At 48.6% G+C, this 22,539-nt stretch overlaps 3 protein-coding genes and 1 long non-coding RNA gene across 4 annotated transcripts in view; 3 read left to right on the forward strand and 1 right to left on the reverse strand.

Annotated features, from left to right (window-relative positions):
* The window catches only part of LOC130514847 (alpha-1,6-mannosylglycoprotein 6-beta-N-acetylglucosaminyltransferase B-like), a 36,653-nt gene extending 27,910 nt beyond the window's left edge, over positions 1 to 8,743 (reverse strand). The window contains exons 1-2 of the mRNA XM_057014664.1: positions 8,337 to 8,743; positions 7,313 to 7,425 (exon numbers count right to left, since the gene is read on the reverse strand). Of these exons, the coding sequence (XP_056870644.1) occupies positions 7,313 to 7,425; positions 8,337 to 8,404 (181 nt within the window). The 5' untranslated portion in view covers positions 8,405 to 8,743. The remainder of the gene's footprint in view (positions 1 to 7,312; positions 7,426 to 8,336) is intronic.
* Positions 8,697 to 9,798, forward strand: LOC130514848 (uncharacterized). Its single transcript, XR_008947075.1, has 2 exons — positions 8,697 to 8,824; positions 9,114 to 9,798. It is a non-coding gene; the product is annotated as an uncharacterized LOC130514848 (long non-coding RNA).
* A 1,367-nt stretch (positions 9,799 to 11,165) lies between these two features.
* On the forward strand, positions 11,166 to 13,276 carry LOC130515349 (uncharacterized). The gene is made up of 3 exons (XM_057015513.1): positions 11,166 to 11,472; positions 12,091 to 12,405; positions 12,476 to 13,276. Exons 1-3 carry the CDS (start codon positions 11,388 to 11,390, stop codon positions 12,832 to 12,834), a joined length of 759 nt encoding a protein of 252 aa, XP_056871493.1. The 5' UTR covers positions 11,166 to 11,387; the 3' UTR covers positions 12,835 to 13,276.
* Positions 13,277 to 20,813: 7,537 nt separating this feature from the next.
* Positions 20,814 to 21,864, forward strand: rasd4 (rasd family member 4). Its single transcript, XM_057015389.1, has one exon. The coding sequence runs from the start codon at positions 20,868 to 20,870 to the stop codon at positions 21,486 to 21,488; it is 621 nt and encodes a 206-aa protein (XP_056871369.1). The 5' UTR covers positions 20,814 to 20,867; the 3' UTR covers positions 21,489 to 21,864.
* Positions 21,865 to 22,539: the final 675 nt, after the last annotated feature.

Here is a 22,539-nt window from a genome sequence, read left to right on the forward strand (position 1 = left end):
CTGTTGGATGTTCTTTTTTAAACTTTCGAGTGATGCAGACAACATTTAAAGTGCCATACACCAACTTTGATTAATTCTGGTCAGTGCTCACTTTTTTCCATGGAACAGACAGTTTTAGGGGATTTTAAATGTATTAAATGACCATTAAAGTACCTCAGTCGGCCGCCTTCAGGGTAGAAGAATGGTTGTTTTTCGAGGAAAGTGTCCATTAATGGGTGAATCCTGGTCAATAATGAGACATATACAACTTCAGCCTGCGGCGGAGCGCTCCTGTCCAGCTGTCTGCTCACACACCTCCCCTATTATCTAAAAATAGACGTTAAAAGCCAGGCTCATAAATTTAAAATGTGGAAAAACAACATCCTCTCATCACCTAGTTAACACTATGTACCTTCTCTCATTTGCAGCTCTCCCCCAGTGTTTCTGTTTGTATCCACCGCTGAAAAATGTTCAATATGCATCCTGACCGAGCAGTGAACTGTGTTTTTTTAATTTAATTTACCACAGTAGTGTGATTAACAATGAAATTAGTGCTTTGGCAGCTGTTCCCAGCACCATCAAGCCACATCCTTTGTACATCGTACAGTTCTCAGGTTCACCCCAGAACCTTCTTCTCAACGACAGCCAACTTGTTTGGTCACGCCAACGCTGAGATTTGTTTATGAACCATGACCAGCAAAACCCTGCTGAGGATCTTTGTAAAACCAATATTGATTTTCTGTGTTTACCACAGAATTACCACTTACTTCTAATCAGGAGGTCTTGGAGCCAGCTAGGACTGACTCTCAACAAAACAAAGAGCAAGTTTTCAGACTCTGGGCGGAAAACAGAGTTCCCGAAGGACATGAAACATCATCCACTCCACACCTCCTGCAGCCTTCTTGCCCCATAGCTGCTATGTTTAAGTGCTGGTGAACAGAGTTTGTCTGTGGTTTGGACGCCCTAGTGGTCGTGAGTGGAACTGCATGTTCAATACCCTTTGATGTCTGCACTTGGGGGCCTCTGGACGGACGGACGGACGGACGGACGGACGGACGGACGGACGGACGGACGGATGGATCTAAACTTCCATCCCAGGGTCTGGATGCGTCAGGTCTGTGGGTTGTCTGATCACATAATTAGTTCCTGTTTCTATTGTTTGCTCACTTCCTTCTCTCTCTTCCTCTCACCTATCTGATTAATATCTGCGTATCCCCCCCCCCCCCCCCCCACTGTGTAAATTTGCTGTGCTTTCCTTCCCCCTGCAGCCTGACAGACACTCTGATCTCCGCCTGCGTTTACAACCCTGATTTTAATGATCAGGACTGATTATCTGTGCGCTCAGCCGTTGCCTGGATTAAAAGCCCCCGTCAGATCTCACACTCCCGATAGATTTAAGACATCAGATAGCGTTTCATTACATAGTTGCACCATCCTCCAGTGTGACCCTGAAAATCTGTCAAACACACGAACTCATATTGGGGATTTTTTTGCTTTTGTTTTTGAAAAAAGGAAGTATAAGCTCCAGTACTTCAATATTGACGTGTATTCTGGCATGCATGCAGGCGAGGAGCTGCAAAGGCTGTACCAGCAGAGACGTGAATCCAAGAGAGCAGGGGAACGTTGTTCCAGGCGCCCAGCCACCCCCGCAACGCACTAAGCTGAAGACAATCGTGCAAAGTGCCAAAACACACGGTAAAATGAACTGATGCAAGAAAGATGCAACGCCACTCGAACTTTACATGTGCAGCAAAATGAACCCAGGCCAGATCGTTTTCATGCACACTGGTGCTCGGGGAGGAGGCCTGGCGGCTGAACTAAAGCAGCCGGCGATGCGGACACAGATAAGGTAATCGTGTCTGCTTAGGCATCTCAGGGGGAACCACGCCCCAGCAGGTATTCTGGAATAAATCTTGGTGGGAGAAAATACAGCACGAGCTTGGGAGGACTGAAATGACGCCCGTTGACACTCGCTAACTCATTCAGCAGCCTCACTGATGATGGCAGTGGAGCTGATTTATGGGGGACCGATGTCGCCTTCCCGTCGGCACAATCGAGAGCCAAATAAATAAATCTCTCCATCTCTCCCGTGGAGGGGGGAGGGAGGTTGAGGGGGTGGGGTCAAAGCTTTCCATCTTCATCTGTCACCAGAAGAAATTCACACTTTCCCTTCGGCCCTGCACAAACCCAACCTTTCCATCCTGATTCAAATATTCATTACAGGGAAAGCTGATTGAAATGGAGTTTTTACCCCCCCCTTAAACCTCTGTCATTCAACCTAGCTGCAGTGCGCCCCCCCACTCCTACACCTCTTATTGGGCCCGACAGGCTGGAGAAAAGGAAAAACTATCACCTCTACGCTTCCTCCTTTTTTCAGCGTCTTCTTCCTCTTGCGTGGCATTGACGGACGCTAACCAAAGCCCCCCCCCATCAAAAAACACAAGTCTGGGCACTGCTGATCTGAGCTCTGGGAGCCAACACAAAGGTTGCATACATGTTTGAAGAGAGTCAATCTGCAGTGTCTCGAGTGTCTCTTCATGAGAGCAGTTCTGCTTCTTCAGACAGACAAATGCATAAAAGAAAAAAGCAGCTCGTCATCCACGACACCTCCCGCTCCTGAGACTCTACCGGGCCCAACGGTTCTACAAATATCTGGAGCCTGACTCACACCATGAGGGGAAATTGGTGTTTATTTATGTAGATGAGTCTGGTGTGTGTGTGTTCTTTCCTCACCTGCCTGGAGTCTGACTGTCTCCGCCCCCTTCCTTCTTTATATAACTCCATTTCTGCCTCCTTCCCTGCTGTCAGTGGCCCAGTGTTGTTTCCTCGTGTCGCTTTCTACCATGTTTAATGAACGTCTGTTTCATCTCTTCGCCATCAGCTCGCTTTGCTGGTTGGTGCAGAACCAAAGGCGCTGGTGCGGAGCAGGAAAAGGACCAGTTGGACTGCTTTGAGTTTGTTTTTCCTATACATTCCTGTAGTAGCTCCATCAGCTACAGCACCTCAGCTCTTTCCTGGATCTAAACATCAATAGCATCTCCCACAGCTGCCAGAAAGGGCCTCTTCTGGCCTCAGCTGCAGCTTCACTGGGCCACACGGGGCCCCTCAAGGCTCCATCTTGGCTCATTTTCTTTGCCATGCTGCCTTTAAGGTCTATTTTTCAGAGATATATGTTTTAAAATCAATTTTCTACAAAGATGTGCATAAAATGTGCCTTGAAAATATGCCTGTGCTGTCAGCCACTCGGAAATTCAAAGGACTCCATGTTGCCCCCCACCCCCACCCCCATCTATTGTAACTACTAAACCCGGCTGATCTTGGTGCTGTTTCTGGCTCAGTCTTGTCCAACAATTGCTGTTAGCCTTGTTGACATCCGGTGTGTGACGTGTGTGTCTGTCTGATGCTTGGTGAATATATGGGGGGGGGGGGGGTTGTGAAACAGAATTGTGTCCTTGGGGACAGATAAAGAAATGTCTGTAACAATTCCATTCAGCTGCCACTGAACAAGAATAAGATCAAGTGAAGCCATATTTGCACATTTTGGACCAAATTTTATATACTGGTCTGGACTAGAACTCTCCACAGGGGCTCCAGAGAGTCCAGAACAGCCGCTCCTCTACTAACTGTGGAGCTTTGATGGTTTCGAATGAATTAGCACTTCCTGTTCGGACAGCGACATCGGCCAATCAGATGGCAGAGATATTGTCTCCAACACAGTCTTGTACTTGGTGGCCTTTTTCTAGGTTCATCTGAACATGACCACTTGATCAAATCAAATCAAATCAATCTTTATTTATATAGCGTCTCTTACAATCAAAATTGTTTCAGGGCGCTTTCCAGAATCCCAGGGCCTGACCCCAGACAAGCAACAGTGGCAAGGAAAAACTCCCCTTTAACAGAAAGAACCTGGAGCAGGACCAGGCTCATGTAGGAGGACCCTCCTGCTGATGGGGGGCTGGGTAGAGAGAGAGGAGAGGAGAGAGAGAGGAGAGGAGAGGAGAGGAGAGGAGAGGAGAGGAGAGGAGAGGAGAGGAGAGGAGAGAGAGGAGAGAGGAGAGGAGAGGAGAGGAGAGGAGAGGGAAAGGAGAGGGGAGGAGAGGAGAGGAGAGGAGAGGAGAGGAGGAGGAGAGGAGAGGAGAGGAGAGGAGAGGAGAGGAGAGGAGTTGGTGCTCTTAGGTAAGTCGTGTACGTATTAGATGTAAAACTGCTTTTCCCAGACGACAGTTTCATCCAGTGAGCCCAGCCTTGTTTTCCACCAACACACCTTCTGTCACGAACGTCTTTTCTAATTCCTGCGAGAGGCCGGCCGCCGCTGTGAGGACCATAATGCAGCTGTTGTCATCTGCACCCCGAGCAGAACAACAATCGAGCGTCTCCTGTCGTACCTGTCTGGTGGAAGCTCGCTGCTGTTCCTCACACTCAGCGCCTCGCTCCTTCAGCTCCTGGATCCGGCCGCCGTGCCGCCCTCTTGTTCCCGCTGCAACACTTCATCAGGCAGGTTGATGCGATATTTATCGGCCTTTTTTTCCCCCTTTTGTTGTTCATATAAAACAGATTCCTGCATTCCCTCCGCCTGGAGTGACCGCCGCCCGGCACGCCCGGCGCATTGTCAGGCCGGACCGATTTTCATGCATCGACAACTGAAAACTGCTGAGGCGGGAAATAATAATGACAAAAGACCTCTGTGGAAGCATCTGGTGTGAATGCAAACACGAGGGCGGCTGCACACCTGATGCTGCTCACTGGGGGACTCGAGGTGTGTTGTTGTTATTTCTATAATGTTTGTCACACACACACACGCACGCACGCACGCACGCACACACACACACACACACACATCCTCGTATCACTATCGTGATGTGGACCTTCATAGATGTAAGACATCCTTAGCTCCTTAGTCAAACCCAACTAACCCCCTAATTATCCCAACTAAACCCCTTCATCCTAACCTCAATCCAATTCTAACTTCAAATTTAAAACCATGCCTTAACCCTCAAACAGCCCTTTGAAGTTGTGAGGACCAGAAAAAGGGACCCACTTGGCAAAAATGTCCTCATTTTGTAAATGGAAAGAGTGTCTTGGTGCTCAATAGACACAAACACACACACGCACACACACTTATATATACATATGATGCTCAAAATCCCCCGTAATGGCGTTCAAGGACCAGAACACAGAAAACATTAACATACTCAGGCCGGGTTAAAACATGAAAGCATCGGAGGTCCCTGTTCCCTCTTTGTTGCAAAGCTGCATTAAGGCCTCAGAGTGAAAGGACATGCTGTGGAGGTGGTCTTCAAAGAGCTTGTTAGAAAGCTACGGTGCACCTCTGGAGCCTTTAAGATATCTCGGATCAAATGCCTCCGCCTTTCATGCTCCCCCACTCTGATAGGAGCCGTCTCCCTCTGGTCTCCCCTTACCTCTTTCTCACATCATTAGCTTCCTGTACCTTCTGAGAGACATAATGAAAGAAATGCATGCATTTTAAATCAGGGGCGAGGGAGAGAGCGTGCCAGGAAAAGAGCGCAGCACTTTTGCTCACGGTAATTTTAGGGGCATCGATCATAAACTTGAGTCGGGTGTGAGTAGGGCTGGACAGAAAAACCTTAATTGCCCATTTTTCTTCTCAACTTTTCCCCTCCACTCTTCTCAGGCTCAGCCAGGATGTTGCGTTTGCGTTTATATCCCCCCAACATTCCCCGCACGTGTAGATTGACGGTGTGGCTGCAGACGAACACGTCCTGCACCCCGGTTCATTTCTAGCACGCTAACACTCGTGTAGCTAATCCCCATTCCCAAACACGCACAAACACATGGGCACAAATGGGGGGGGGTTTGCATTCCCCTGCTGGTCTGTTAGACTAAGGTGTGTTTAATGAGCTTGAGGCCTGATGCCGTCCCTTGGCTGCAGCGGCTGAGCAGCTAGTTAATAAGCTAGCTCCTCTTTCTTCCACCGGCATCGCTTTATCTGGTCTTCATGCTGCTACACTGTTTCATGAATGTAATCTCTGTGAAATTGCCTCTCATGGGCATAATTGGTGTTGGTTCACTTCATCAACACAATGGATGCCAGCCCATCTTTCAGCATATTCAAATTTAAAAAAATAAATAAATAAAAAACCTGTTGAGAAGCTGTTCACTGACTGGAGGGGAGGTTATTATCACCCTCTCGATCTCAACAGCTACAAACACAAACTGGTGTCCTCGGATGGGTCGGGAGAGGCTCCTATTGGCCTCCTCCCGCGCCAGCTGGTGCCCATCGCGGTGGATGACACGCGCGGGATCAACGCAGGCGCCAGATGGGGGCAAAAAAAGGTGAGAGGCAACAGTCCAAAAGCTAACAGAGATCCACCCAACTGCTTTCTGCTGCAGCGGCTTAGATGTGCAGGCACCATCCCAAGGTGCTCAGGAAGATAGTGTGGTTCTGAACCCATTAGGCGTCCCTGGCACGGGTTGGACTTGCAATGCTAATGTTAGCTAGCCACGTCTCTGAAATCATCTGGAAAAATAAGCTGACAAACAGCTGTTATATGTGGAAACTTACTTAACCATTGAAACTCTCCCCTCAGCGCCTTGATTCTACACCTTTAGGTTCCTGGAGCTTTATCCCCTCCCTAGTTTGGAGCCACTTGACTTCAAACGTTCAGAAAGCCGCAGCCAGACTTTCAGAAGAGACGATTTAAGGTCGCTGTGAAGCTGACGCATTACAGTTGTACGTCATTTATCCTCAGCCCCGCCGGCCGCCGGGATCGGTCCCGTGCAGGCGTCGCATGGAGCGTTTCCCCACCATCTGACCTTGAATTTCAGGGGAGTTTCACAGTAAGTGCTGAATTCTAAATGGACGATTACACGCGGCGTAATGGGAGCTTGTGCGCCGAAGCAGAACCTCCCTTTGTCTGCAAAATGACCCTCTTCCAGTTACGGCGTCGCTTTGAGACGACGGCCTCGTTCCTCTAATGTCCCGGCTGCTTGTTTCATGCTACAAAAGCAGAAAAGACGTCCTCAGTATGTAGGTTGAGGGAAGATTTTCGCCACAGAATCTTTCAAACAGAAGAAGGCAAGAAAAAAGGGCGCCATGCGCACCGGGGCGGGACGGGCAGGAACACCGGATGCAGGTCAAAGAGGGCACGTGAGGTGGAAGTAGCTAATGCAGGAAAAGATGGGGAGAGCGAGATGGAGGTGTAGTGAGCAGAGGACCCCCTGATGGACCCCTGATGAGCAGAGTGTGCAGATCTGTCAGCCCGCTGGTAGCAATCAAGGGAGCCTCGCTGAGCCCCCAGCAGGGGGGCCAGCCTTGTCATTATGGGCGCAGGGCACAGCCGGAGCAACTTACCTTCGGCTCGAACGGTGAAGGGGGGGTCGCCGGGCCTCTTGGCGGAGAACTGACCCCCGAGAGAGGTCATTAGAAAGCAGAGGCTGAAGAAACCGATCCCCACCACAAAGATCCTGCAGAAACAGACACGGGGTGTCGCGTTAACTCGAGCGGAACAGAGCAAAGCTCCAGTTTTGGGGTTTGTTTTCCCTGAAGCAAAAGAAACACCGGAGCATGTCGGCTGGAACGAGCCTGTACAGGGACGGGCTGGGCGCTCCGCGAGCTAACGTCCGACAGGGAACGCACTAACGTCCGGGCAGATGGCGGATGCGTGTTGAGCGTGAGGAACAACAAAAAAGACAAATTTGGAGGGTTTAGCCTGAAAACGTGTTTGTCTGCACGCTCCAGGAGTCACGCTGGGGGAAACACACCACGGCTCGCCTTTCAGCTCAGCAGCAGGCAGGTGAGCAGCAGAGGCTCAGAAACTAGGACCTGGTGTCTGAACAGCTGCACCGTGGTCGGACCACAACTGGTTCTGAGGTCCTCGCTGGTGTGTTCAGATCCTGTCTGCAGTGACACCTGGGCAAGCTGCTGGGAACGTGGAGAAAATGAGCAAAATGTCACGCAGGAGTCTCCCTCTGGTCACACTAAAACTTTGACAGAGCTGAAACTGGCAAAGCTACGCGGTAAAATCAAGACAAACAGCGGAAGGAGACGCGGGTGAGCAGGTCATAGCGCAGCAAACCGCCTCGTCTCCCAGCCTGTTTTATTGCTACTGCGGACGAATCGTTCCTGGATATTTCCGGGTGTCTAACGAGGCTCCGTTTGTCTTCGTTCTTCTGGAGCAGCAGATGGGAAACTTTGCGCTGCGCACAGCGGGGAGACAGTTGTTCCAGGTGATTAAAATACAAACCTGAACTGACTGACGCGGACGCACGACCCAGTTTGGGTTTGGTTCTGCAGTTTCTAGCGATTTCACAGCTGCTGGTGTTGAAATGAAGGCGAGGAAGGGGCGAAAGGGGAGAAGGAAAGGGTGTGTTTTTACCTGAACGGCTTGAAAGTGAGGAGGCATCTTCTAACCATCATGGAAAGGTCGCCGCTGTTCGCGATCATTGCGCGCGCACGGGTCTCCTCGGCATTTTTGCCGGTCTGCGTGGCGTGAGGTTTTCAAAGAGCCAACTTTTCACCCGGGAGTCCGCTGTTGGTGTCAGACCCCGACGGAAACGGGGAAACTTCTGTGCTCGACAGCTGCCTGCGCAACTTCCTCCAGAGGCTCCACCGCGGGAGGGGATCGGCAGTCGCCGGTTCGGGGTTTGGGGATTTTAAAAAAAACAACCCAAAACTGTAGACCCAAAAGAAAGAAAGAAGGAAAGACAGCGATTTTTAATCACCGTCCATGAGTGGATCTCCCGACAACTCCTGTGAGTGCGCTGTAATCCGGCTCCGATGTGCAGGATCAGAAGAATCTCCTGAAAACTGGCCAACCTTCTCCTCCTTTCAGCGTCAGATCCCTCTCTCTCTCCCCGCGCCTCGGTGAGCAGCAGCGCCGCCTAGAGATGCCTTTTCAGGCTGCTCAAACCAAAGTTCATGAAAATAAAAGAAAATAAAAGAAAACTGTCTACAAGTAGAGAGGTCTATTCAATCCTTATTATTATATAGTTTGTTAGGACAATGTTCATGTCTCAAAACATACATAAATTAAGGATAAATGAATTTAAAGTCATTATGATATCAACTAGTATTTATGACAGTGTTATAAATGTATTACTGAGCTTTATTGGATTTTATTCTATCTATTTTTCTCCCTCGTAACAACTCAAAGAGTTCAGCACCGCGGACAGCTCCGGCAGGCTGCTGCAGCTCAGCAGCGACCCCAAACGGGCTGAGGGGGAACTACACCTCCAGCCAGCCAGAGACTCTGCAGGCTGCCCTGCAGGGAGAAGCTCGGCATGAAAAGACACGGGTTCCTTTTGTGGGAATTTGTGTCACAATCTAAATTCTCAAATGTGCAACCAGTCCAGGAAAAAAAATCTTTTTTTATTTTTTATTTTAAAACATTGTCCAGAGCATGCAGCATGTGTGCCAAAACAGACAGAAACGGTTCAGAATGTGGGCTGGTGGGAGAGGTAAACCTTTTCTTTCTTATGCACCTTGTTTACTCTTTGAAAATACATTATCTTACACACGGTTCAATGAGTAGAGTCTCACTGATTAAGAATTTGTTGTTGATCAGTTTCCTCTGTTTTCACTGAGATTATGAGCAATAAAACGGAGATTTTACCTTCGATTCAAACTGCTGTTTTATAGAAAAGTTGAGTAGTGAATGACTAAAAACGTCATCAACACTCACATCTAGCACTGGCTTACAGGACAGCAACTTCTGTCGCCGTGGCAACCTTTTCACGGTGTATTTTCTAAGTCAGCTGTTAAACTATGCACATCATGCACCACTTCTCTCAATATCCCCAAAAATGATCACACAAGTAAATAAACTGATTTCATTTGTAGTGCGTCCTCGTTTTACTTTGGGGAATATTGGAGCAAATCAGAAAAGGAATCTTAAAGACAGAATTTCAGCCCCGCCTGGTTTTTCTTACTGCGGCAAAAGTGCAAACCAAGTGAAATGGCTCCTAAAACAACGACTACAGGATGTTGTTTGTAATCACTTAGAGTCTCCTTAAGTTAAAGTGTAATCAGAGAAAAGCTTTTGGTTCATTTTCATATGGGGGCAAACAGAATACTCTGCTCAAGTGGTTGGAAATTCAATTTAGCCCCAACTCGAGATGTTTGCGTTGTTTCCTTTTAATGAAGAAAATGTCTGAAAATGGCAAGAAAGCAAATGAATAACGCGCATCAGTGCTTGTAAGGAGAAAACAATAAAGGGGCCGCGGTTTCAGTATTGACATTAAATGAGTCTGCTTGCATTGGCTTCACAGCTAATGCTTTAAATGTCATCATAATTCATCTGTGGCCCGGCTTAGAAGGGCCCGCACTGTTGCTCCACTGAAACATTTATGCAGCTGTCCTGAAAATTAATCACATTATGATGTGATTAACTTGACAAAATATAAATGGAGCCATGAAACTAAAGCAATCTGGAGCCACACATGCAACCATGAGTAGCTGCTTGACAGCCGGTATTAGTGTATGTTGCCATTGCAGCAGTAGCAGCGGTGTGGCTATCGACTGGAATATTGTACCGGGAGGAAAAAGGTCAAATCAATGCTAACTGATATCCCAGCACCTTTAATTGGGCCTCTTATTGTCGTTTTCAAAACAAGTCAAGATGAAACACGATCTCATATAAAGATCATCAACACTTCATGTCAATATTTCGCAAAGATGGGATATTCTGATTGTGAGGTATGTGCAGTGTCATCACCTGTCCACTAGGTGTCCTCAGCGCTCAACCTCTGTCTGATGGGTCTGCAGCCGCTTCTGTTACCTGCTGTAAGATCACTTAAATAAATGACTGTCAGCACTTTCCTGCTGGGAATTAATAATTACTCTCTGTGTTTGCTTTGCCGGATACACTTTCTTTGTTAAGTGATTCATTTAAAACGGTCTGAATGCTCTGTTTATTTACCTAAATGTTGCTGGCTAAACCCACCTAAATAATGCATAGAAGCAAAAGTATCAGTGTAAAGCACATGAAGGATAAATATCACATCTGGCCGTTTCTGGTTGGCAGAAGCAGATTTATTGTTGGCTTTGGTGTCATGACTTCCACCTTTTCTCGTAATACTGGGACAACCGGTGAGTGAAACACTTGGGATGACAGTTTGTTCAGCCTGTTGGCGTGCATGGACTCGCTGCCAGTCAGCAAGAAGACGGGAACTGTTGGACGGGAACTCGACAAACTAGAATATCTCCGCTCACCCTTGCGTTTTTTTGCGCGTATCCATTCCGGGGCATGTTAAATCTTGTTCCGAAAGCCTGGCAGCACGCTCTGAGGTTTTCCCAGAACCTCAGCCGTGCAGGTGGTTTCTGTGTGAGTGCACAGCAGAGCAGCGGCGTGAGCAGCGAGCAGCTCTCTCTCTATCCACTATTGTGACTCTTCATTCATCTGGACCTGATCTCCACACAGATCTGTGACATGGGCTCCTGGTCCGGCATGAGGAGGCCGAATCTTATCAGCTGGCTCACAGTGGCCTGGTTCTGTTCAGTGGTCCGCACTGCTGGTGAGACTTTCTAACTTTTATTGAAGAAGAGAGGACTTCTCAGGGTTTTCTCTGCATTTACTGTATTTAGAATAAAGAATAAAGACCGGAAGCACGTAGACTGAGCAGAGGAATGCGCACAGGTTTTGACCCATCCCAGAAACCAGCACTCCTCTTCCTGCATCTCTGCCCTTAATTAGGGGCCTTATTTAGGATTATTATTTAGGAAAACTGCTATAAATGGACAGTTTAAAAACCACATTGGGGGTTGAATGATAGATATAAGCTGTGATCGTGGGCATCCGATGTGATAACGACCTTGCAGAACACGCATGAGCAGTATTTGCACTTACTTTCATGACCGCACTTAAAGAATATTGTGGAATATCAGTTTTAGGCCCATTTATTCCCAGTTATTGTTTATGTCAAGATCATTTCATGCGTTCTATAAATAAAGAACGTGCAAACCTCTGACTCTAACCCAGTTTAAGTTAACAACTAAACCATTTATTGTAGGCAAAAACCTTTTTAAAAGCACCGAATTTTAATCAAACTGCTTATCAAACATGATTAACGATGCTCTGTACTTCTGATAGTCTGGGTCCGGGTTATAAGCCTCGTTCTCCCTCTCGGTTCCAGTGGGGGGCGCTGTGGAGCTGCGGACGGTGCCGCAGGTGCTGAGGTCGCGGTGCGGCGACAACGTGACGCTGACGTGCGAGGCCACCGTTCCCCCCCAGATGGATATCAAACAGTTCTCTTGGGTGTTTAAAAATAAAACCTGTCATTACAACAACCCCAGCCCCAAACCCTGGTGTGAGAGTGCAGAGGAGCCCCCCCGCCGCAGCCTCGCTCTGACTCTGGTCAGCGTGATGCCGGTCGACCAGGGCGAATACATGTGCAAGCTTCGCTCCAACATGGGAGTAGCTCACAACCGAAGTGTGGTCACAGTGCAAGGTGAGCACATCTGGGTCCTTTCTGACCTCTGACCTCGTCCCGCCAAATTAAAAGTGACGAATCTTTACAGAGTGCTTCGGGTCAGTGGCCCCCTCCATCAACGAGACCCACGCCAGCTGCTGCTTCAGCGGCGTTTACCCCACCGGGGTGGTGCACTGGGTGAGAGAGGGCGTCAACCTGACGGATTCGTCCCTCTGGCAGGACCAGCAGGACCTGGACGGACGGTACAACATCTGCAGCGTGGTGGGGGTCAAGAAGGAGACCACGGACAAGCCCTTCCAGTGCTCGCTATGGATCCCCTCTCGCCAGATGTACCTGGCCAGTAAAAACGTATCAGCGGGCGGAGGGCAGGAGCCATCGAGACGGGGGGCCACCCTGCAGGGGGTCCTGGTCGCATTAGAAATGGTGGTCCTGAAACTGGTGACATGAATGGAATCTGTGTCGCATTGCCAGATTTTGCATTCAGTGTTCGTGCAGTTCACCCTGCAGACCAGAGGGGGCGGTGTTTTAACGCGAGAATGAAAAAAAAAAGGGCTTTTAAGCACAACAGCAATATTTTAGGTCAACAGTCCGTACACAGTGACACGTAACAGTCACACAAACCACTTCGCCTTCAGAAACAATGCTGACCATTTTTTAAAATCTTGCATTGTGTTTTTTTTATCAATTGAATGCTCACTGTGCCACTAAAATCAATATGTATGTAAAGATAATTCTCTCTCTTTCTCTCTTTCTATCTCTCTCTCTTTCTCCAGTTAGGGTTAAATAAGTCACAATAGCGTGACTATAATCTGCAATAATCTGGGACATAGCAGAACACACTATTGTTCCACGGTGTTTTTACTAAAAACTAAATAAAGTGTTATTTTCTCGTTTGGTTCTTATTGAGCTGCTTAAGTGAGACGTATAAACAACCTTCATGAAGGTCTGACAGCACTGGGGGCTGCTGGAATGGCAGTGAAGAGCCACCCTGACCCGGGGAGACCCCCCCCGAGCCCAGATACGAGCCGCGGATGAGTTACTCGGGACGGAACGCTGATGTGGGATCTATTTGCTTGAGCGGAGCGTCAACAAAATCGATCCGCCGCAGATGAAGCGACAGTCAAGGAGGCGGGAAATCAATTCAGTAGATGAATGTGGGAGAGCAGCGTGCACGTGAGTGTGTTTATACAAGCCCGGTATTTAACACATCAACGCCTCTATAATCACCTGGCTGCGTGCATTAGCAGGGGTATAGAATGCTTAACCCTTGGAGGTACCTGCAGTCAGTTATATCAAACATGCACAGAGCTAGCATGCTAGTCAGCTAACCAACTACCACGTTGTATTTTTACTCTTAGCAAGTGAGATAAAACGTAGCGAGAAGAAATTTCCCAAATCAGGAAGCCAGGACAAGAACTAAGGAAAAGAATTTGTTATCGTCTTTTGATGGTGGGGGAGGGGGGGGGGGGGGGGGGGGGCTGAACACACGGAGAGGGCTGACTAGTGCCACCAGCTGGTGGTTTTGTTTGACTTGTTTGAGGTGCAGCACTGAGCCATCACGATTAAGGGAATTCCTTTTCCATCACAACTGCATTAAGGTGGAGCCGGAATATCTTGGCTCAGTGCCTGTTGTAGCAGGGGATTAAACCAATGCCCTTCTCCACCACCGTGTCACCATAAGACTAACTTTCAGTTTGCTTCACCAAAACAAGGCACGCTGATCAAAGAGATGTGAAAAGTTTCCTTTTCTCCTCATCCAGGAGGTTCCCGGTGAAGTGAAACAACTCTTTATTTTTTTAAGGCGCCAGGAAAACGCTCCTTTTTTATCCATTCCATGTAGAAACTCTTGGACACCTGAACCTTCCACCTGTGCACCCCGGACGAGTCGAACACAAACAACCATAAATGTAGATCTCTGGACTGTGGGAGGAAGTCGGGGTAGCAGGGGGGAACTCAGGACCCTGGTCCAGACAGGATTCGAACCCAACACCTTCTTGCTGTGAGGTGAGAGTGCTGACTCCAGCAATGTGGAATATACTGCCTAGTTTCAGCACCCCAACCCCCAACCCTTCATGGTTTCTTATATTCAATACCAGGCCAGCACACATAATAATGCTGTTGGGAGAAACACAACGGGGCTAAATCAAGGTTCACCTTGACTGAAGCATCGTTGCCATGGTGAAGTTGCTGAAGCCTCGATGGCAACACTTTTTTTTCCCTTTTCCCTTTTTTGTATTTAATTAAAGATAAGCAGTCTCTCAAAGGCGCTCGGCGAAGAGCAGCTCTCTCATGGAAACATTAACAAGCGATGGTTTTAATCGATCCGATTTTGCAGATTAAAAAAAAAAAGCTGAACTGAAGCAGGAGCCTCACGTGTTCACTCAGATTTAGACGTAAACACGCCGCCCTGACGGCTCTGCAGCTCCGCAGTCCCTGGCTGCTGACATGACACAAAAGGATAAATGACATCATCAAAGAGCGCGTGAACCCAGACCCGAGTTCACGGCTCCTCCTGGTCTCGTTCCCACGTGAATGGAAGGTGCGTTCTGAGAAAACTGCAAGTACCTGTGCTGGAGCGGCCACCTCTGAACCTGTGCACCAGCCTCTTCTCCTCCTGCATATATTTATATTCACACATCGATAGAGCCTCTTCAAATAAAGACACCTTTGCTTTCAAAAGAACAGTTCTGAGAGAGAGAGAGAGATGAATACAGACCAAAAAATACAGATTGGCAGCCGCTAACAGCAAAATTCAGCTGACACCAAAAGAGTTTTCACGGACACCCAAGTGAACCCGACGAAAAAGCGACAAAAGTTAGCCAAAGTGGACCCCCTGCAGGAGGGGAGCCGCCACAGCAGCTAACGCCTTTCCAAGTTACATAAGACTCCAATTATTTTATGTAACGAGCCCCCTCCTCCGGTGTCTGACCACTGACGGCTCCTCTGCCTTCAGATCCTGAGCTCCAAACACCTGCTAATGAGAGCCCGGCCTGGAGCGCACGGATACAGAAAAAGAAATGCTAATGTGCACGTAGCGCATATTACCGCTGCTGCTAAACGCCATTGCTTTACATTTCTGTGTACACTGTAGGTGTGAAGACGTCGTAGGCGTGAAGATGTTCAGCTCCGTCTTGGTTGTAAAGCAGAGGGAAATGAACCGTTGCCAAGGTGTCAAGAGACCAAAACCACTTTATCATGAAGCGAGCTGGAGACATAATGAGTGAAAAAGAAACTTTCCCTTGAGCAACACGCAGAAATCCAGATGTGCTGGACCCAGAAGAGCGTCGGCACGCCCCCGATGGCGGAGCTAGCTGCCCACATTATTGTCATATCTCGCTGCATTACACAGTCAAACAAAGCTGCTGGTCATGTGTTCGAGCCCAAACAGGGGAGCCGGCCGCCGTTCACGCTACCTGAGGCGCCTTCTCCTCGGAGAGCGAGCGCGGCGTCCTTGCGTCGGGGGCGTTTGGAGACAAGTTTGGAGACAATTTTAACCATTTGGTGCCGTTATGTTTCAGCCTCCGCAGCTGTTTTCCTTCCTTCCTCCTGCGGAGTTCAAGAATTCAACGGTTAAACTTTCCAATTAAGTAGAATTTGATGTCTTATTTTCAGAGATGGTTCCTGTTACCTGAGGGCCTTTTAATTAACGGCAGCGCACCGCTGTGGGTGTTGAACGTGCATGTTCAATGGGGGAGTGTTGCGGCATGGAGAGCCAGCGGGATGAAGACGTGTAGAATAATCAATCATCGGCGTAAAACTTCACCTGGAGCAGGAGGGCCTGTCGGGGAACTGGACCCAGCACAGCAGATCAATATTATTTATTAATGCAAACACACACAGGACACCAGGCAGCATCCATACAGAATGAGCATTTACATAAACTACTATTCCCTCTTTTTTTGGAGAAATTATATAATAGTTTGAGACAAAAAAAAATTCCTTTGGGCACATTCATGGAAATTTCATCAAGGTCGTTGAGCGCCTGCAGGCATCTCCTCTGCTCGGGGACGGTCTTCAGAGCTTCGGTGGACGTTCACAGCATCAGATCCGAGGACTCCTCCGCCTCCCTTTATCTCACACGCAGCCACATGTGGATCGCTCAGAAAAGTGGCAATGAGGAAACCGTTAGCCTCGGCGGCTAGAAGAGCGCGACCTTTTGCCCGGGAAGGTGATGAATGACGCAGAGGGCTTCACTTCAAGCAGAGGGAGTTGGGTTCTAATGCTGAACAGCCTGGAGTCAGAAACTCTTTCCTGAGGGGGCAGGTCTTGACCTCAGAAAGGCACATTATAGACGCACAGACCTGCAAAAAAACACAAGACAACACAAATTATCCTCATTAGCATTAGCTGCTTCTTTTGATGCCTTTGTTCTCTGTTTCCTCCTTTTACACAGAAAACAAAGATTTCCCTCAATAGAGGAGACACAGAAGAGATTTAGAGTCTCTCCCTGAAGCTCAGCAGGACCTGGCTAAGAAGAAAAACAACCTAATCCGAGGGGGACTTTAGCATCACCTCACCTTCCTGACGGATCGAAGGGTAAACCGGAGCTCCGTGGTGTTAATTTGAGAAGAATCAACAGACACTGAAGAAATATGAAATGGTACAGAGGGACCTGAAGGACTCCCAGTAGAGTATCGGCGTGTCTGTCAGAGCTCCTAAATGTGATCCTTTAAAATTCAAAAGCTCCAATAAATACATCAGCATCCTCCCAATTTATACAGCTAAACTGCTTCACGTGCATTTTAGCTACCTGACACTCCATCTGGGGCTATGAGAATGCATTTTCTTCTAATGATCTGATATTATAGCTTGTGGCTAACACCAGAACGTTCTTAAACCTTATACTAATTAATCCCAAATTGGTCTGAGATGGCAGATAAGATTAAATGAGTAAGACATTTCGAGCATTCTATTTGAAGTCCATATTTGGGACAAAGTGCACGTAAATGCACCGGTTATTTCTCCTCCAAGCACGGAGGAAAATGGAGATTTCCACAGGAACTTGTTTATGACGGAGGGAGACGAAATAATAAACCTGAGTCATAATTCACATGAACTGTGCTGTTGGACTCTCAGACATCACAGATGCCCCCGGAGGCGTTTGATCCGGGGCTATTGTTACGAGTCACTGTGGGCAATAATCGCCGGGATTCTGGATTCCAGCTGTCGCAGAAGCAAACAGTGGTCGCTTCAGAGGAACTGGGTTCAGGGGAGGGAGGGAGTGAGGGAGGGAGGGAAGAAGGGAGGAGGGAGAGGGAGGGAAGGAGGGAGTGAGGGAGGGAGGGAGTGAGGGAGAGAGGGAGGGAGGGAGGGAAGGAAGGGGGGAGGGAGGGAGGGAGGGAAGGAGGAGGGAGTGAGGGAGAGAGAGAGGGAGTGAGGGAGGGAGAGAGGGAAGGAGGGAGGGAGGGAAGGAAGGAGGGAGGAGGGAGGAGGGAAGGAGGGAGTGAGGGAGGGAGGGAAGGAGGGAGGGAGTGAGGGAGGGAAGGAGGGAGGGGGGGAGGGAGGGAAGGAGGGAGTGAGGGAAGGAGGGAGGGAGGTAGGGAAGGAGGGAGTGAGGGAGGGAAGGAGGGAGGGCGTGTGAGGGAGGGAGGGAGGGAAGGAGGGAGGGGTTTATTCATCCATAAGAGACATTATGAAGTCACGGCAAGAACTGGTGGTCAGTGCATAGAATACATGCCAATATAATGTGTTAGGGTTAGGGGTCTGTGTGTGTGTGTGTGTGGGGGGTATGCAGCATGTCCTGCAGTGATTGGTGAGCAGCGCTGCCGTCGCCCATATGTGCACTAATAAAACCTGTTCCTCCCATCAGAACAGCATGTCCCAGAGCTGCTCCCCCTGCGGCACGAACGTGCGCCGCTCGCCGCCCTGGACGCGCAGCCTTCGTGTTCGGAGGCCACAAAGCCGCCACATGAAAAGGGAGGATTAAGAGAGGGGGATTAGGAATGAACTGGTGTTATCGGGATCCTGTCAGGTTTCTGTCCCGTACTTCTTGTTGACGAGGACGCGGAGATCCGAGTCGCATCGTCAGTTTTCGGACATAATCAAGCAGTTACGTCAGCGGGCGGTGAACTTATAACCTAACAACCGTCACCTTAATGAGATTATTAATTAATGGCCCATCAGACTCTCTCTCCCAGCCCGGCTCACTGTTGTCTGTGATGACACAGGTCCCTTCTGTTTGCCTACAGATCATAATTTTTTAAACGCGGACACTCCCAGATTGTATGGAACAGTTTGTCTTGGCGACTGACCTTGCGAGCGCAAACCTCCAGGTTCCGAGCGCGGAGTCATCGTGTTCCCCTGCGAGCTGAATAATAGCACGACTGTGTGACTTGTGGGCAGGGCCGGCAACAAGTGGAACAGCCCTGGTTCAAATATTGAACATTAACACACGATTGTAACTTGTTATTACTACTGTGTTGGTTTATCAAGCAGTTATGCAACGGAAACCATGAGCTCTTTAGGTCCAATAACCATGCAGGAGAGAGGTCATGGGACAGGCAACACATAGAAAGAGAAGAACAGGAACTTCTTTAAGCTGCCTGTGGAAGCAGAATCCCATAATGATCAATAATTCTTTGTATCATGACAAAGGAACAAACCAGTATTCATTTTTGTTCAAGGGTTACAGCTAAGAGGCTCTCAGTGCTGCTGTTCTTGATTCCAGCTTTACTTTTAACTCATGTCTTAATAGTTTTTGATATTTATGTCGTGCTTGTATTGGTCTGCATGATCTTAGCTCAGCAGCCCAATGGGTAGAGTTGAGGCGACCAAGACATGACCTTTGACCTTTCAGCGGTTCATTCTAAAGGGTCATTCCTTCAAAGTGTGATGGGTTAGCTAAAATCAGTCATTTTATATCCGTTGTGCATCGTAGTGATGGAGGATCGGTCCTGAGCCACTGCAGCCTCCGAGGGCCGACCTGCCCCGGATGGTCTGCTGGGGATCAAACCTGCGACCTCCTGGCTGCGAGGCAACGGCGCTGCAACCGTGTTTATTAACGCATTTGCGCCAAAAAGATCCTATAACTGAGATGTCCTGATCTAAAGCAACTCATAGTTTTCCTCTTTCACCAAATGAGAAATGACGCTAGCTGCAATGGTGGATTTCCAGCACCAGTGGCCGACGATACGCTAAAACTTTTGTGCTGCTTCAGTTATTATTTCGTAGCTTTGCTGCAACGATTTCTCTTATCTGCTCCAGGTTGTGTGAGGAGGAAAGGTCCCCAAGCCGCACAGTCTGTTTGACAGTCTGTTTCTTTGTGTTTGATCAAGTGATGAACTGGTGAGTTGAAGCCGAATTGCTCGGAGACTTTGGGCTTTCGGCTCAGAACGCTTGCAGAGAAAAGGGACGCCGAGGTCACAAAGTTCGGAGCCGAGATGCTCTCGCAGACAGAGACAGAGACAGAGACAGAGACAGAGACAGAGACAGAGAGACAGAGAGACAGACAGACAGACAGACAGACAGACAGACAAATACAGGAGAGAGCCTGAATATAAACTAAGGGCCATTCGCCTGCAGTGAATCACCTGGAAATCTGACTGACAGGTAATGTGCTTTTAATTTGTCCAATTAGCCCCCCCACCGGGCTGAACCTCCACCAGTGGGACACTGAACCCATGTGTGGATTTCTCCTTTGACACCTCTGAGGTATCATAGCAACAAGTGACAAAGTCTCTGCATGGAGAACATTTCGCATTATAACAACCCCCACCTAATTTCCAGCATATGCCTCTGGGATGATGTGAAAACCAGTTCGGGGGGGTCATGAAGATGGTGATATTTCTCATTAGCCATTTTCTTCAGTGCATCTCACATCTGCTGACATTCGAGATCCATTTGCAGACAGTCGGTGCTGCCTGTTCCCATCTTTGGTTCTGTCCTTGTTCGGCTGAAACTGGCTCTGTTGAGGCGCCTCAGCGAGGACCCTTTTGTCTGGATATGAGCCGAGAGCGCAGATCTATACAGTCCAGACGTATGTCATAAACATAAACAACATAAACAACAAGATCCACTTCCATTAGCGGTCATTTATATGCATCAGACCTGGATCGTCAGTTCTTTGCTTCTTGAGCAAAATGTATTAATTATTTCTCTTCTTGGTCTATTTATTATTTATCAAGAATTATTCCCTTGTTTTTTTCCAACCTCCCTATTTCACCATCGCCACTTGACCTGACCTACACCCACGACCACGGGCAGCACATGAGGTTGCACAGATCCCAGAAAAGATCATTAGCCTAGTTTTTAGTCTCGTCTATTTGTGAGTGGCAGAGTGTGTGTGTGTGTGCGTGCGTGTGTGTGTGTGTGTGTGTGTGTGTGTGTGTGTGTGTGTGTGTGGGTGCGTTGGGGAGTGCCGTGCCCTGCTGATTGGCTGGGATAAGAGAGGGGCGGTTGCCGTGGGAGCATAAATGCAGCGATCTTGGAGAGGCGTGCGCGCCCATCATCAGCTGTGAGAGCGAGTCTTCAGACTGAGCGGCATGTCTTTCAAAGTGAAGGAGAAGACCGAGGTGCGGCTGGTGTTTCTGGGGGCGGCCGGGGTGGGCAAGACGGCCCTCATCCAGCGCTTCCTCAAAGACACCTTTGAGCCCAAGCACCGGCGCACGGTGGAGGAGCTCCACAGGAAGGAGTACGTGGTGGGGGGCGTCAAAGTCACCATCAGCATCATGGACACCAGCGGCAGCTACTCCTTCCCGGCCATGCGCAAGCTCTCCATCCAGAACAGCGACGCCTTCGCCCTGGTCTACGCCGTGGACGACCCCCAGTCACTGGAGGCGGTCAAAAGCCTGCGCGAGGAGATCCTGGAGGTCAAGGAAGACAAGTTCACGCCTATCCTGGTGATCGGCAACAAGATAGACCGCCAGAGCGAGCGGCAGCTGTCCAGCGAGGACGTGCTGTCCACGGTGGAGCTGGACTGGAACCACAGCTTCATGGAGTCGTCCGCCAAAGACAACATCAACGTGGTGGAGAGCTTCAGGGAGCTGCTGAGCCAGGCCAACCTGCCCAGCTGGCTCAGCCCGGCGCTCTGCCGGAGACGGGACACCGTGGAGGGCAGCCAGCAGCCCCCTCTGAACAAGAACAACAGCTGCAGCGTCTCATAGTGAGGCAGATGTTTCCTCAGGTGAGGAGGAACTAAGAACACATGACCGTCCTCGCGCGGCAGGACGCCGCCATGACCAGAAGAGGCGTGAGATAAAGGTGCAGGTCAGCTGTGTTTAACACCAGCGGTAAAGCAGACGTGTGTGTCCTGAAGTCCTGATGCTTCTGGTTGGTGACATGTGCAATAACCACGAGTATTTGAGCAAACGTCTGTTTGCCGTTTTAACTTGGACTGTTTTGATGAAAAACTGAATTCAAACTGTAAAAATGTTTTTTTGCCCATGATGAGAAATGCTTTGTTACCGTTGAAAACACTTTGATGACTGTTCTTTTCCTGTACTTTACTAATAAAGATATTTCCCCCCCTTTGCCACACAACTGAGGTTATTTGTATTAAAGTATCTCATTATCGTAATAGAAGAATTTAAAACAAATTCCCACCAACCACAAATCTGTTAACACTTCACTCCAATAAATTGTATTTTAAAAACTGATTAAAACTCAAATCTTAAAGAGAAGAGTGTTATTTGCAAGGTAGTATTAATTTCCTAGTTGAACATAAATATATGGTGTAGTATCTGACCCGTTCTATGCAGGCTTTACGTCTGTAAGGCCTTAATGTGTTTAACAGCCAACCTAAGCACCATATTAGGACATGCTCCACATGTGTGTCCGGTGTCTTCTTCCTTTAGGTAATAGGAGCTGCTAAAAGACAACACTGGAACCTGTGGGCCCCTGGTGGTTCTCCATAGGAGGATGTATAGCATGAAGCATCTTCAACTATTACCTTTTTTGGTCATAACTGAACACCAGACCATTGGGTTGACCATATGGTATAGCGTGAGGTCATTAGAAAAGAGTGTGTTTACTGGTCTCTATAAGAAGGAGGTATCGAGGTAGACACCCCGGAGTTCTTCACCATCGGGACCACGAGACCTCCCTCGGACAAACTGCAGTGTTCGATTGATGCCTGACTGTTCTCTCCAATAAACATCTTTGATAACCAAGTCGGTGTCTGTGAAGTTTCCTTCCTCATCAACACATCTCGGCTAC

Source organism: Takifugu flavidus, chromosome 18 (genome assembly GCF_003711565.1).
Source record: "Takifugu flavidus isolate HTHZ2018 chromosome 18, ASM371156v2, whole genome shotgun sequence".
NCBI classification, from domain to species: Eukaryota; Metazoa; Chordata; class Actinopteri; order Tetraodontiformes; family Tetraodontidae; genus Takifugu; species Takifugu flavidus.

Excerpts from the sequence above, each read along its gene's own strand:
- LOC130515349 (XM_057015513.1), top strand. The coding sequence starts at position 11,388 with ATGGGCTCCTGGTCCGGCATGAGGAGGCCGAATCTTATCAGCTGGCTC. Across the intron at positions 11,473-12,090 it reads TTCAGTGGTCCGCACTGCTG|TGGGGGGCGCTGTGGAGCTG; the intron begins GTGAGACTTTCT and ends TCTCGGTTCCAG. Across the intron at positions 12,406-12,475 it reads AAGTGTGGTCACAGTGCAAG|AGTGCTTCGGGTCAGTGGCC; the intron begins GTGAGCACATCT and ends GAATCTTTACAG.
- rasd4 (XM_057015389.1), top strand. The coding sequence starts at position 20,868 with ATGTCTTTCAAAGTGAAGGAGAAGACCGAGGTGCGGCTGGTGTTTCTG.